The 13,305-nt window shown below is 41.5% G+C and overlaps 1 protein-coding gene across 1 annotated transcript; it reads right to left on the reverse strand.

The window, feature by feature from the left end:
* Positions 1-1,000: 1,000 nt before the first annotated feature.
* On the reverse strand, positions 1,001-12,884 carry LOC144537184 (uncharacterized). The gene is made up of 10 exons (XM_078280690.1): positions 12,767-12,884; positions 5,404-12,151; positions 5,244-5,316; positions 5,027-5,105; positions 4,832-4,940; positions 4,540-4,671; positions 3,308-3,397; positions 2,940-3,083; positions 2,647-2,831; positions 1,001-2,564 (listed from the first exon to the last, which is right to left on the reverse strand). Exons 2-10 carry the CDS (start codon positions 12,148-12,150, stop codon positions 2,396-2,398), a joined length of 7,728 nt encoding a protein of 2,575 aa, XP_078136816.1. The 5' UTR covers position 12,151; positions 12,767-12,884; the 3' UTR covers positions 1,001-2,395.
* Between the last annotated feature and the right edge of the window lie 421 nt (positions 12,885-13,305).

The following is a 13,305-nucleotide window of genomic DNA, read 5'->3' on the forward strand; positions in this document are numbered from 1 at the left end:
TAATGTCCATTCAGTCTCACAGGGAAAATCAGATGATTGAGATGATCCTAGTGTCAGTGAAAGTCAACAGGCCGAGGTGACCGTTGTGTTAAAGATACCTTAGGAAGCTCAGCTCGGTTGTTTTCTCCTGCTGATTAGTATCAGATCTCTGAGGAGGAGCTGTTTTCTCACTCTCTGCCTGAGGAAGTATCCATGTTGTTCTTAGGCTGTTTTGTTTCTCAGAAGCTGCCATCAAGCTGGTCCGTGTTGTGACAGGAGTGTTGAGGAATGCACTAAGAGGGGAGTGTTTACATCTGCAACTACAAAGAAAAAACATGACAATTCCCACATTTGACACTTATCTCAAACGTATATATATGTATATATATTTTCGCGGTGCACGATTCAAAAAATGTCACGATTTGATTCAATATCGATTTTCAGGCTCAAGATTCGATTCAAAATCAATTTTTGATTCAAAAATGATTCTCAACTAAAAATATGATTCACAGTATGTAAATGTAGTTACTTTCCCCATGTGATTGCAGTAGACATAAAATAAAATAAAAATAAAAAAATGTAAAGAATTTTGTTTTTAAGTAAAAAATATGAATTGATTTTTGGAATTCTATAATATAATCTATAATTCTATATAATCGATTTTGAATCGGTAGAGCTTGAATCATGATTCGAATATGAATACATTTTTTTGCACACCCCTAAAATATATATATATGCCATTAATAACTAACAACATTAATAACATTCTGGAGATAATTTTACATCAAAATAATGCAAAGTAAAATCTTTTAAATGTCACTTAACACACAAATGTTTAAAAACAACAATATCCACTAGATGGCATTAGTGACCAATACTACAACATATAGAGTCAGTAGGAGGTAAAGGGGGTCAGTAGCACGTTTACCTTTTGTAGAAAGGTGAAAGTCTCTTGAGATCAAATAATCACACACTCACCTGTTGTTTCGAGCAAAAAAAGAAAAGAAAACCGAGCCAGCGAAACTGTTTTAAATCATTTATTATTTAAATAAATATTTACATAACAGCCTCGTATAAATCAAATATCTTTTTCTTACACGACACATCTTTCTAAAAGCAACTGCTTTAACAAGAAGGAAGAAGAAAATAAGGGATGGAGTACAATGATACTGTAGATCTGTGTTGAGAGAGGCAGAGGTTCATCTCAACCCCTCATGTTGATCACTGAGCAAATGTTCCTGTTCACGATCATAAAGGCTGAACCTGGATGCCATTTACCATCACTCTCTAATACCATTTAACATCTGAGCCAAAAGACCTTGCTCATCCATTATAAAATGTTGTTATAGTATGCATAACTCTACATGATAATTTGATATACATTTTAATTTGTTGTTACTAAAGAATAGGAGGATGATACTCTACACTAACTCAATAAAAAGCCATAAAGTATGGCTAAGAAAACAAAAACAAATCTTTAGTCCCACATTATTCATTCAGGCACAAACAAAGCAACAGACAGCCTCTGTGAAATTAAAATATGTCACCCATACAGTATAGGCTACAATGCCCTGCTAAATGGTGTACAGTGTATGGCTCAGCTTGGAAAACTAAACGTTTCAGACAAAGTGATCTGAGAAACATAGAGCACACAATTAATGCCCAAGCTACAGTTCTCTAACCCACATCTCCTTAACCAGGTTGTTGAAATGAGTCCCTTCGATTAAATCACCGGGTTTGGGTGATAAGTGTGAAATGTTACAAATAAACATGACAGTGAAATCACGGGGACTGATGTGGAAAAACGACAACTTTAACCGCCCAATAGAAATCGTGCAGTCATGACCTTTAAGCTTAAAAACAAAACTTGAGACGAGGGCGGAATCGCTTTTACTTGTTAAAAGATTGACATGAGAAAACCCTCAATGTACACATACTGTAGTTTACTACATAATGTAAGTAAAAAAACATTCAAACAGAATGAGAACAAAATTCTAAAATAACCATTTTATTTAATGCAGCCGGTCGACCTTATGCTTCTCCAATGAAATGCTCCTTGTTTTCTATTGCTCTCGGGTCATGCATGTAAACTCTATACTTCTAATAAAACCAATTGTTTACTTAAAAATGTATAAAGAAAATACTCTTTTTTTTTTTTTCCTTCAAAATACTATTCGGGGAGGAATTAAGGGGGTGAATTAATAAAAAAATGTCAACAACACCTCGTTGTTTTCATCCTGAGATTTAAACCAATGTGTGTCCTCTCCAAGGAGTAATTTACAGTTGTAGTTTTTTTTTTTTTTTTTTAAATGGTTATGCAAATACAGATTCTGCATCAGACACTGTTTAGTGACGGTGTGTCCCGTTGGTCAGTGGGCATCTCAGTTAAATCCATGGTTACCTCTCCTTAAGACTGTCATACTGCATCAGCGTTGGGCTGGGACAAGCTTGTTCCACTCACAAAATTATAAACCAAAAACTGAGAAGTGCTAAAATAGTGTGTGGCAAAGAGTTTTCCATCGGGTGTGGGGTCGGAGAAAGCGATCTCATCTTTGCTCAGGTATGAGCCGTATATGAAGTTGTTCCTGTGCAGGAAAAACAAAAACGTCATCAACAAGTCTTAATGATATAACATCAGATCTTGATGGCTTTCTAAAACACACTGACCTGAGGCACTCGAGCATGCGTGAGGCGATGCCCCGGCGTCTCATCATGTTGACCACCCAGATGCGGCTGATGCCGCAGATGGCCGGCTCCGGTGTTGTGGAGCAGCACCAAGCTCTCTGACGTTCAAACATCACCTTTTCTCCCTCTGAACCCTCCGGTACTGGCTCCTCAATCACCCTGTATCCCTGTAAGCATTCACAAGGCTCAGTATATTTAAAACTAAAGCAGTCTGTTGTTAGATTTGTTTTTACATAGTAAACGTACATCAAACATACGAGATTGCATTCTCTTACCTCTTGTATGTGCTCTGCTATAAGGCATCCGCCCACTTTCTTGTCATTAGAGATGAAGAGGAAGGTCTTGGTCTGAGAGGGACACTTGGTCTCCACCTGCTGGAAGCCGAGGTCGTTGTCCACCATCTCCCTGATCTCCTCGACCTGAGAAACAAACAGTTACTGTGTAGTGAAGAAATCATATGCTGGGTGCTGGTGCTGAAAAAGGCTTCTAAGAATACAGCAAATAAGGAACAAAAAACAAGAACCTTGCGTTCTAATTTACATTATCCACTTCCAAAACAATGCTTTTGCTTTAGCGGGGCTGTCCTCATCAGTGATACCCACTAATGTTACATAATCCTTTAGTTCCTCTCAACATACTGTACCTTCTTCAGAGCATATTTGGGATCATCTGGCAGGACAAGAATGATCTTGCCGTCAGGATACTCCCCCAGTATCCTCTCTTTTTTCCATCCCTGAATAAATGAGGGAAAAAAAGAGGGAATTTATGTAAAAGAAACCCTAAAGCAATGTTTTTATTGTCCTAATGACGCATTCATTTCCCAACCAAAAGCATCCTCTTTTCTTTTCTTTTTGGTATAGTATGTGTCCAAGCTCCTGGTTTACAGTAGTACTCATACTCCAGTTACAGTTTTCCTAATTTATTATATTTTTTGCACTCTTTTTTATTGTATGCAAGTTTTTTTTTTTGTCTTATTCAGAATCAGAAATACTTTAATAATCCCAGGGGGAAATTATTTTTGTCTTGTTGTATTTTATTTACCTTGTATAATCTTTTATTATCTATTTTAGTCGGTGTGCTTTTCTTTGCCCTTAACTCTTTTTACTTGACTCAAAGAGCCTGCACAAGAATTCCTATGTGCCTGGACTGTTTGGTAATGGCAAATACAAATCTTAAACTTCATGCTCTTCATTTGTTATATACAGTAACTTCCTATGTGCTACAAATAGTGCAAATATGCATACTGTTCTTCATCAACTTTACTTCAGATTGTTCTACTTTTGTTTCATTAATTTGGTCATATAATCTATTTAAGTGTTATTATTATCAGATATATTTGACATTCGCTCCATCATTTCATAGCTACATCCTCTTGCATGCTGCTGCAACGACACTGTTTTCTAACGGGATAATTTAATGTCATTTGAAGAAAATGACAAAAAAAAGTGACTAATTGTATTAAACATGAAGACTATCAGCTATTTAGAATACCGAGTGGCCCTTTTTGAAATCATAAAAAGTCAGCGTGAGTAATGTTTTATACACTGGAGACGCGATCACGTTTAATTTTATTACACAACGTTCTGTTGTTAATGGTGTTGAGAGTCAGAACAAATATGTGCTCCATAGCCAATACTGAGGAGGCATCTCACTCACACTAATACCTGCAGTATATGCCACATACTTTACAGTCGCTTCCTGTAATAACTCCTGTGATGATTTATTTGGTAAATTCAAATAAACTACTCAACACATGCTCGGTGTGATGCTCCCTCAGTGTATTTTCTTTTTGAAAAATGCCCTGATGAGTCAATATTTTGAGACAGTAGGTAAGACAAATAATAAGACAAGCAATTTAAGGAAACTTCCTCTCACCACATATTTGACAGCGCTGATGAACTGGTTGTGGAAGAGTAAATGTTGAGATTCATCTTCAGGGTTGGCAGCAGAGTAGAGCATCCCACACACGTTGCAGGCCACTGCTCCAAAATGCTTCTGTCCTGCATCCTACGAGACAAAGAAAACAACAGATCACTCCTCACATCTAAATACATCCTTCAAATATATACAAGAATTTCTGTTGAAAAGGCCTTAACCTGTAATTTCTGACCTATAGATTAAAGTCTACTTGCTAAACAATGTATAATAATGACAGACAGATGCTCACAATAATGGTTTGGGTGCCGTCTTTGTCAGCCTCCTTTAGTTTCTTCACTTCTTTTTGCAGACAAGCATCAGAGAGAGGAGTCCTGTCATCTTGTGGCTCCGCTGCTCCGCTGCGACACATACACACATCACATTACTTCAGATTCCTGTTGCTACGAGGAAAAACATGTCAAATTATTTGAGAGAAACATCTTACTCTTGAGGTTTTTCCGATGCCTTCTCGGCTGTCTCGGCTGTCTCTGTCTTATTCCCCGGAGTAGGATCAACACCAGTGACTGTAAGAAAAGGTAAGATCATTATACACCAGTACAATTTTGGAAATCAAAAACATGAACTCAATTCTTTCAGCTTTACGTGACAACAAAATGACAGACGTTTTAATAAATCATGCCAACTGCGAAATAAATGCATACCTGCAGGCTTTACTTCACTCTTCTGTTCTTTTGAGTCTTCAGAGGGCAGGGAGGAGGTGGGATCAGCTGTATCCTATGTAGGAAAGAGACAGGGGATGAGTAACATCTTTAAAAACAGCATCAAAAATGCAGATTTCGGCAGAATTTAGTTTCGAGTTACCTTGCATTTGCCATCTTCTGATGACGGTGGATTTGGGGTTTTCTGAGGCACTGAACCAACATCGGACTTTGGAGCAGCAGGCTTTGTCTCAGATGTGGTTGAACCTGCAGCCTGACATGCTGTTGACTGCTGGAGCTGAGCTGTACCTCCACTGCCGGCAGGCTTTAACTGAGGAGAAACAGAAGCAGCAGGCTTGGACTGACCTGGAGCTGAAACAGCTTTTGACTGAGGTGTCGTCAAAACAGGAGACTTTAATTGAGCTTGAACTGGCGGAACATGTTTAGAAGAAGCCGCGGCAGTAGCTGTGGCCTTCGACTGGGCTGTTGTCGCAACGGCAGGCTTTAACTGTGGAGTGGTGGAACCGGCAGGCTTTGCCTGAGCTGTAGCTGTAGCAGTCGGCTTTGACTGACCTGAGATCTGTCCAGCAGGTGTAGTCTGAGCTTTGAGTTTTGCCTGGTTGGCAAGATGTGATGAAACTGTGGGTTTTGACTGAACCGTGGGTTTAGATTGAGCTGTGGGGTTTGACTGAACGTTAGGTCGTGTCGGCTGTGTGGGCCTTGACTGAGGACTGGGCTTTGTTGGAGCTACTGGTAATGGGTCATCATCTAGTTCAAAGTCATCAAAGGAATACTTGGGCCTGGGTCTGTATGGCTTGTACTCAACAGGCTTCGGTTTTTGACCATTAAGGCCGTTGGGCATGGGAGGGGGTACCGCTGGGAGGGTCCTCTTGGCTGCTGATCTGGTCACTTTTGGGACGGGCCCCAGAGCAGGGGTTTCTTTAAGAGTTTGAGCTTTACTTTGCCTTGTAGATTTACGAGTTCCAGCATTAGGAGTCTCAGTTTTGGAGGCTTCAGCTTTGGCAGGTTCAGGTTTTGTGGGTTCACTTTTGGGGGTTTCCATTTCAGTGGGTTCAGTCTTACTGGGTTCAGCCTTAGGAGTGTCAACCTTAGGGACTTCTGCCTTGGGTGTTGCAGGCTTGCTAGTTGAGGCAGGACATGGGAGAGGTGTTTTCGGTGGACTGGCTGCAGGCGGAGGAGCTGTGGTCACAGGACTCACTGAAAATGGAGAGGATGCAGACAGGGGAACTTGCCAATCTATGTCTGAAAACATCTGATTTGCTTGGTCAGATTTAAGTTTCTTTACACGTGCCCAAGACATTTTCTCTCTCTGCAGTTCAACCTGTCTCAGTCTTTGATACCTAGTTAGCTTCTTTTTCTCATGGACTTTCAGGGGCACTGAAATCTGTGTGACGAAGAAACGCCTCTTTGGAGGCTCTGCGGCAGGCTCTGCAGCAGGCTTAGCCTCAGCTGAATCATCCACCGAGGGCTGGGCTGTAGGTGCCTCCTCAGCAGGGGTCCCTGAAGCACAGCTCCCTTCTGGTCCAGTAGGAGTCGGAACATTAACAGTGTCTGCCCCGTGCATGTTAACAGGTGGACTTTCCTTCTGGCTGGCTTCACTATTGGCTGCCTTAGCTGCTGCTACTGCTGCTGCCGCCGCCGCTGCTGCGGCTGCTTGTTTTTCTTCTTCTATCCTCTTCAACAGCATGCTGTCTGTAGCTATGTCCTCTGCGATCTCCTGACACAAAGCTAAGAGGTTCAGCTGCTGTCTGTTTGCTGTTCTCTTAGATGCTGCAGCCTTTTGCTCAGCCAGAGCTGCCAGACGGGCTTTGGTTCTGGCCTGTGTGTTCATTTGTTGTTTCTTGGGTTTTTCTGCCTTTTTATCATCTTCAGTCTTTTCAGCTGTGCTGTTTTGCTTCAAGCTGCTCCCACAAGTGTCAGCTCCAGTTTTCTCATTAACCTTTTTCTCAGACTCTTTGGGAGGGACTGCCTCAGCTGTTTCCTGGGGTTTTTCTATTATTGTAATGTCACTATCTTCATCGTTCTCTTCCTCGGCTACTACGATCTCACGACCAATCTCTATATCCTCCAGAAGCTGCACTTCTTGTAGGTACAAATCAGCCTCAGCATTCTCTATCACCAGTGCACTGCAGTCTTCATTTGTGACTTGAGCATGAGAGTTTGCCATCTCAGTCTCTGAGGTATTAACGTCCATCATGTCAGATGATGGCTGCTGGCTGTGGTCAGCATTTTGAATAACTTCAACACTTTCCTCATTTGAGATTTCTCTCCCCAGCCTGGTCTCCTGATCTAAAACCTCACCTGTATTTGTCACTTTGATCTCATCAGTTGTTTGACATTGCTGCACTTCTGCCTCAGGGAAGAAGGTTTGTTGAGAACCATTTAAAATCCTTTCATTTTCCACGTCACCTTCTAAAGCACTGTCTGGATTCACCTGCTCTGAAGGGGAGTCTGACAAACCCGATTCAGCTGCTGCTCGAGTGACGATATCAAAGTGAATTTCGTCTGCTGGGATTGGTTCTAAGATCACAAACTCCTCAGATGTACTATCTGGTATTTCAACTTCAGTGGTGGCCGTGGTTGTTGTCACCGTGACGTCTGAAACCTCCTGAAGTCCAGTGTCCTCCTGCACCTGTTCAGGAGACTCTGTGGCACTGACGCAGTCTGGATACCCATTCCTTTCACTACTTCCTGGTGCATCTTCTGACTGGCCATCTGGCATGCTGATGTCATCGCTAGAGCTGATCACTGCAACTTGTTTCCCATCAACATTCATGTTACTCTGCTCCAACTGTGCAGGGACACAACTCTCTGGCACTCTGACAGTTTGTGCTTCCATTTCAACTTCTTGGCTGTCACACATTTGTTGCTCGACGTTTCCCTCTTTGTCCGGTTGTTGGTTACAGCTGTTTTCTTCATTAGTAGATGAATCTCCTTCCATCTGCTGGGTGTTCGCCATGTCCAGTAAAGACACACCAGCGTGGTTCTCTGATGCTGTAGAAATCTCTCTACCATCATTACTCTCCGGACTACTTATGGGCTCATACACTATCTGGTTTTCATGAATCTCAACCTCTGACTGATTAACCGTCTTAATCTGCTCTTCTGATGCCTGAATTACAATATCAACATCATCTGGTTGGCCACAAACAAAAAATATCTCTTTATTGCTTTCAGTTCCTCCTTCTTGTCCTTCAATATCACTGACTGTTTGGTCAGCCTTATCAGAGGAAATGATTGCAGCCTCGCCTTTGACTTCATTAATCACTTGTGTCCCTGTTTCCTCTTCTAAAGCAGAATCTAGTTTTCCTACCGACCCGCTTATTACATCCATATCCCCTTGGACAACCGCAGCACTAGGGTCTGTCTGCATGTTAGCATTATCCTTACTTTCAGCCATAGGTAGAGGGTTGTGAGCTTCATTTGATAAGACCATAGCGGATTCATTGACTTCCTCCATCCCCTGGTTTTGCAGTTCTGCTGTAGGTGCTGCATTAGAAATCTCCTCTGGCGTTGTAGTAGTTTCCATATTTATTTGAACCTCTGGAAAATCAACACATTCAGCAGTAACCCTGTCTTCATTTTCCTTACGCTCACAACTTGCAGTCACTAGATCTTTTTGAACTTCTGTGTTGAGTTCACTGACCTCCTGGCTTTGTATTTCCACTGTAGGTGGTGGGTGAGAACTCTCCTCTGGCGTTGGTGTTGTTTGCGCATCCATTTCTATTTGATTCTCAGTAGCATCCACACATTCTGTAATAACCTTTTCCTTGTTTTCTTCACTCTCAGTATTGGCAACAACAAAAAAATTTAATAGTTGAGCGTCTGTTGTGAGTTCACTGACCTCCTGACCTCTCTGAGTTTGTGTTTCTACTGTAGTTGTTGGATCAGAAGTCTCCTCTTGTGTTGCTGCTGTCTGCAAATCCATTTCTCTTTGACTCTCAGCTGCACTGACACATTCTGTTATAACTTTGTTTTCATTTCCATTACTTTCAGGGGTCTGAATCATTAGACATTCTTGAACTTTCTCAGATAGGTCTGTTGCAGGTTCAATGATTTCTTGGCTCTTCTGGACCTGACTGTCTACTGTAGGTGCCATGTTAGAAATTTCCTCTGATGTCACTGCAGTCTCTACTTTCACTTCATTTAGAATTTTCTGGCTTTGTATTTCCACTGTAGGTGCCATGTAAGAAATTTCCTCTGATGTCGCTGCGAGGTCCACATTCATTTCATTTAGACTTTTCAGACTTTGTATTTCCACCGTAGGTGCTGTGTTAGATATTTCATCTGATGTCGCTGCGGTGTCCACACTCACTTCATTTAGACTTTTCTGGCTTTGTATTTCCACCGTAGGTGCGGTGTTAGATATTTCCTCTGATGCTGTAGTCTGCATGTCCACTTCTATTTGGCTTTTCTGTATTTCGACCAAAGCGGCTGGATTTGAAAGCTCGGATGTTGATGTAGCCTGAATTTCCATTTCTATTGGACTCTGTGGGACAGTAACCAATTTCAAGTTCACTTCGTTTTCCATATTTCCAACCGTATGATCCTCATGAAGTTCAGCAGATATGTCTGTGGTAGGTTCACTGCCGTCCTGGCTTTGTATTTCCACAGTAGGTGCGATGTTAGATATCTCCTCTGATGTCGTCGTCTGCATGTCCACTTCTATTTGATTTTCAGCAGCAGCAACACATTCATCATCAACCCTGCCTTCGTCTTTGGTGTTCTGACAATTTGCAACTGGACATTTCTGTGCTTTATCAGACATGTCTGTGGTGAGGTCAGCGTCTATTGGCCTCTCCTGGCTTTGTACTTCCGCCGTAGATGCAGGATTAGACATTTCTGATGCCGTTGTAGTCTGTCTCTCAGGTCCATTAGTACGTTCAAAGTTCTTGTTTTCTTCATTTTCTATTATTTTATAATTTAATGCATGATCCTCGTTAAATTCTGTAGATATGTCTGTGGCACATTCACGGACTTCCTGGTTCTTTTGGCTTTGTATTTCCAGTGAAGCGGCTTGATTAGAAATCTCAGTGTGCGCAGTGGCACATTCAAAGTTCATCTCCTGTTCTTTTTCTTCACTTATCATAGCATCTTCTTTGACTTTAACAGGTATTTCGGTTATGTGGTCTTTAATTTTGTGGTTTTGTTTATCCTCTTTAGGGGCTAGGTCAGAGCGCTCCTCTGATGTTATCTTAGTGTGCATGTCCACGTCTATCTGACCCTCTGAGACTGTGAAACAATCGGAGAGCACGTCGCTTTGATTTTGCTCAGGAACAGACTCACAATCTGGTGTCAGTATTTCAGAACAGCTGTCAGTTGTCTTGTCCATCACCACTTGGTTCAGTTGTAGCTCAGCCAAAGACCCAGGACCAGCAACAGTCTGAGTCGACAGGAACTCGACTCCTTTCCTTTCACTTTCTTCAGACTTTCTGACTAGTTTGTTCACACCGTCACATGAGTTGGTAATGGCATCTGGCCCTTGATGACTCACTCGATCCTCAGATTTTGATTCCTCTTTGAAAGTAACTTGGATTTTGACACTGAGGTCTGTTTGAGTCCCTGGATTGCCAACAGACTCTGTTGTTGTTGTTGTTGTTAGAGTTTCCTCAGTTTGACCCTCTGAATTCCTACCTTCTACCAGGATCTTTTCCGGTGCAGAGTTTGTTTTGTTTGACAATGCTTTATCTTCTTCATCACTATAACCTGCCGAGACACTGGCTGCTTCAATCTCTCCCTTCATTTGAATCTCTTCTTCCTTACTTTTACATTTCATATCCAGCTTTAGCTCCTCAGAAACAGTCTCTGTGGTCTCATTTTTTTCAGTTTCACTGCTCCCATCTGTCTGACTTTTACAAGATGTTCTTTCATCTACCTGTACTTCACCTTCACAGCCTGGATTTGTCTCTCCAGTGCAAAAATATAGTGTTTCCGCTGACGTGGCAAGTCTTTCATTATCTACATCCTTTTGGCTTTTGATGGCAACGTCCTCCTTTTCCTTTCCCCCTGCCTCAGATGTGAGGCAAGGCGACACTGCAGCTGTTGCCGTTGCAGAGTCTAATATTTCCCTACATGATACTAGTGCTTCATTATCTATGAGCTTTTGGCTTTCTAAAATTTTAAATTCCTCATGTTTACTTTCATCGGCTGCACACTCAAACTCAATGCTAGCTTTTGCACTCCCTCCTATGGAGACTACACTTTCCTTTGACTCTGCTTGTGGTGCATTAAATGACATTTCTTGTGTCTCTCCTTCAGTGACAGACTGTGCAGAGTCTTTTTTATCATCCTGATTAGCCTCTCCCAGACTTGAATCTGAAAATCTACCATAATTGTGGTCCATCTGAACAGGGTCTCCCGGTGCAGATGGTGACCCTTGGCCTGTCTCCTGTGGGTCAGACGTTGACTCTTCAACCCTGCGCTTAGCTTTGACGCGATTAGAATATTTTCTGATGCAGCGGGCCTTGTCGCCATCATCCCTCTCTCTGAAGAGGTCAGTCTTACTACTATCACTACTCAACTCATCCTCAGACTCTGTGGAGGCTGTTCGCTTCAGGGAAGCTTTGGAGTAAACTTTCTGTGAGGGAGCTTCTCCGCAGGAGGCACTTGTGGCTTTCAGGAGCTTGGCTTTTTTGACAGGTGGGTCAGAAATGGTTTTGCTGGAATCCTTTGGAGGGGAACTCTGTTTGGATGACTTGGCTAGTTTATTCCCCCCTTCCGTTGAAGCACAAAGTTTTTTCTTAGTCCGTGGGGCTGCTGTCTTTTCTGGTGTATTTCCTGTTTTAAGGGACCTATTATTGGTAGCTGGTGGAGCCTCTCCATCCTCATCCAACTTCCTCATCTTGGGCTGAGAATCATGAGGAGATGATCCTCTCTTTGGCGCTGGCATTCTGTCAAAATATGTGACAAAAATAGAATTTTTACAATTTGCACGATGAAGCCAGGACAACAGAGGAGATCCAACTTAACCCTAAAGTTACTAATTAATAAAATAAGCTAGGATTAACTATTTTTGTCTAGGCATCCTGCAGTTTCTCTTTTCCTTTTAGTGAACATATATCTCCAAACGACATGACAAAAATATATAAATGTGTTATATTAGTATGACCTATAATCCTTTTCAACATGCATCAACTGTTACCTGGTTTTCCTAACAAGGCTAGCGCCGAACATAAACAGTGATAAATCGCAGTCAAACTAGGTGGCTAGCGAGTCACACAATGTACGATCTACAGTTACTCACTTATTCCCCATCTACATACATAATCTTACTGATTGCCTGACAGTCGACAGAGATTGTTGTCACCAGGAGTTGTACATACAGTTAAAATGGTCAGTTAGCTAGCTAGCAGTGGCTAGTGTTGCTAGCTGGAAGTCCACAGTGATGGGAGCTAAAGCTAGCAGCAGCCAACTCGCAACAAATGAGCGAAACGAGACTCGCTGAACAATTCAGTAAAAACAGCAGGCAGACAGACAGAGCAGAGAGCGGAGAGAGTAGTCCTTACTTTACTAATGTCTGCGAGAAGATAAAGTCAAGACATCCGTCAATGAAACTCACTTTGATGTTTTCTTTTTCAACAACAGCTGTTTTTTTCCCTGTGAATAAAAATTAACTGTACTTCCGGAGGGAAACGGCGGATGTGACGTCCCAGCCCTCCAGTGCACGCTCAAGACAAGATTGAAGTTTTGGAAATTTGGGGTTCACTTTATTTATTTATCAGAGACAAACAATGGACAATATTATATATCAAAAACCTGGTTGAACTACATATATAACCAGCTTTTTTTAATTTCTAGCAAAAGAAATCATTACATCATTTTTATTAATTCCGCTACATTTATGACGTGAGCTACACGTTCCTTTACAGATTTAGATTATTAATAATATAGGTTGCCCATATTCAATTTTTCTGCAATCACAACCCTTATATGTTTTCAGGGAATATTTTGTGCAATGATAACAAACATATTTACAATTTACTGTATCTTTAATGTTGAAAATGTGTTTTCAACTAGACACCATAGAAAAAAGAATACAAAAGCT

The sequence above is a fragment of the Sander vitreus genome, chromosome 22 (assembly GCF_031162955.1).
Source record: "Sander vitreus isolate 19-12246 chromosome 22, sanVit1, whole genome shotgun sequence".
Lineage (NCBI taxonomy): Eukaryota > Metazoa > Chordata > Actinopteri > Perciformes > Percidae > Sander > Sander vitreus.

What these genes read in the sequence shown, in the direction of transcription:
- LOC144537184 (XM_078280690.1), bottom strand. Translation starts at nt 12,150, where the DNA reads ATGCCAGCGCCAAAGAGAGGATCATCTCCTCATGATTCTCAGCCCAAG. An exon ending in CAGAAGATGGCAAATGCAAG is followed by an intron (nt 5,317 to 5,403) that starts GTAACTCGAAAC and finishes TTTCCTACATAG; the next exon opens with GATACAGCTGATCCCACCTC. An exon ending in ACGGCACCCAAACCATTATT is followed by an intron (nt 4,672 to 4,831) that starts GTGAGCATCTGT and finishes TTTGTCTCGTAG; the next exon opens with GATGCAGGACAGAAGCATTT.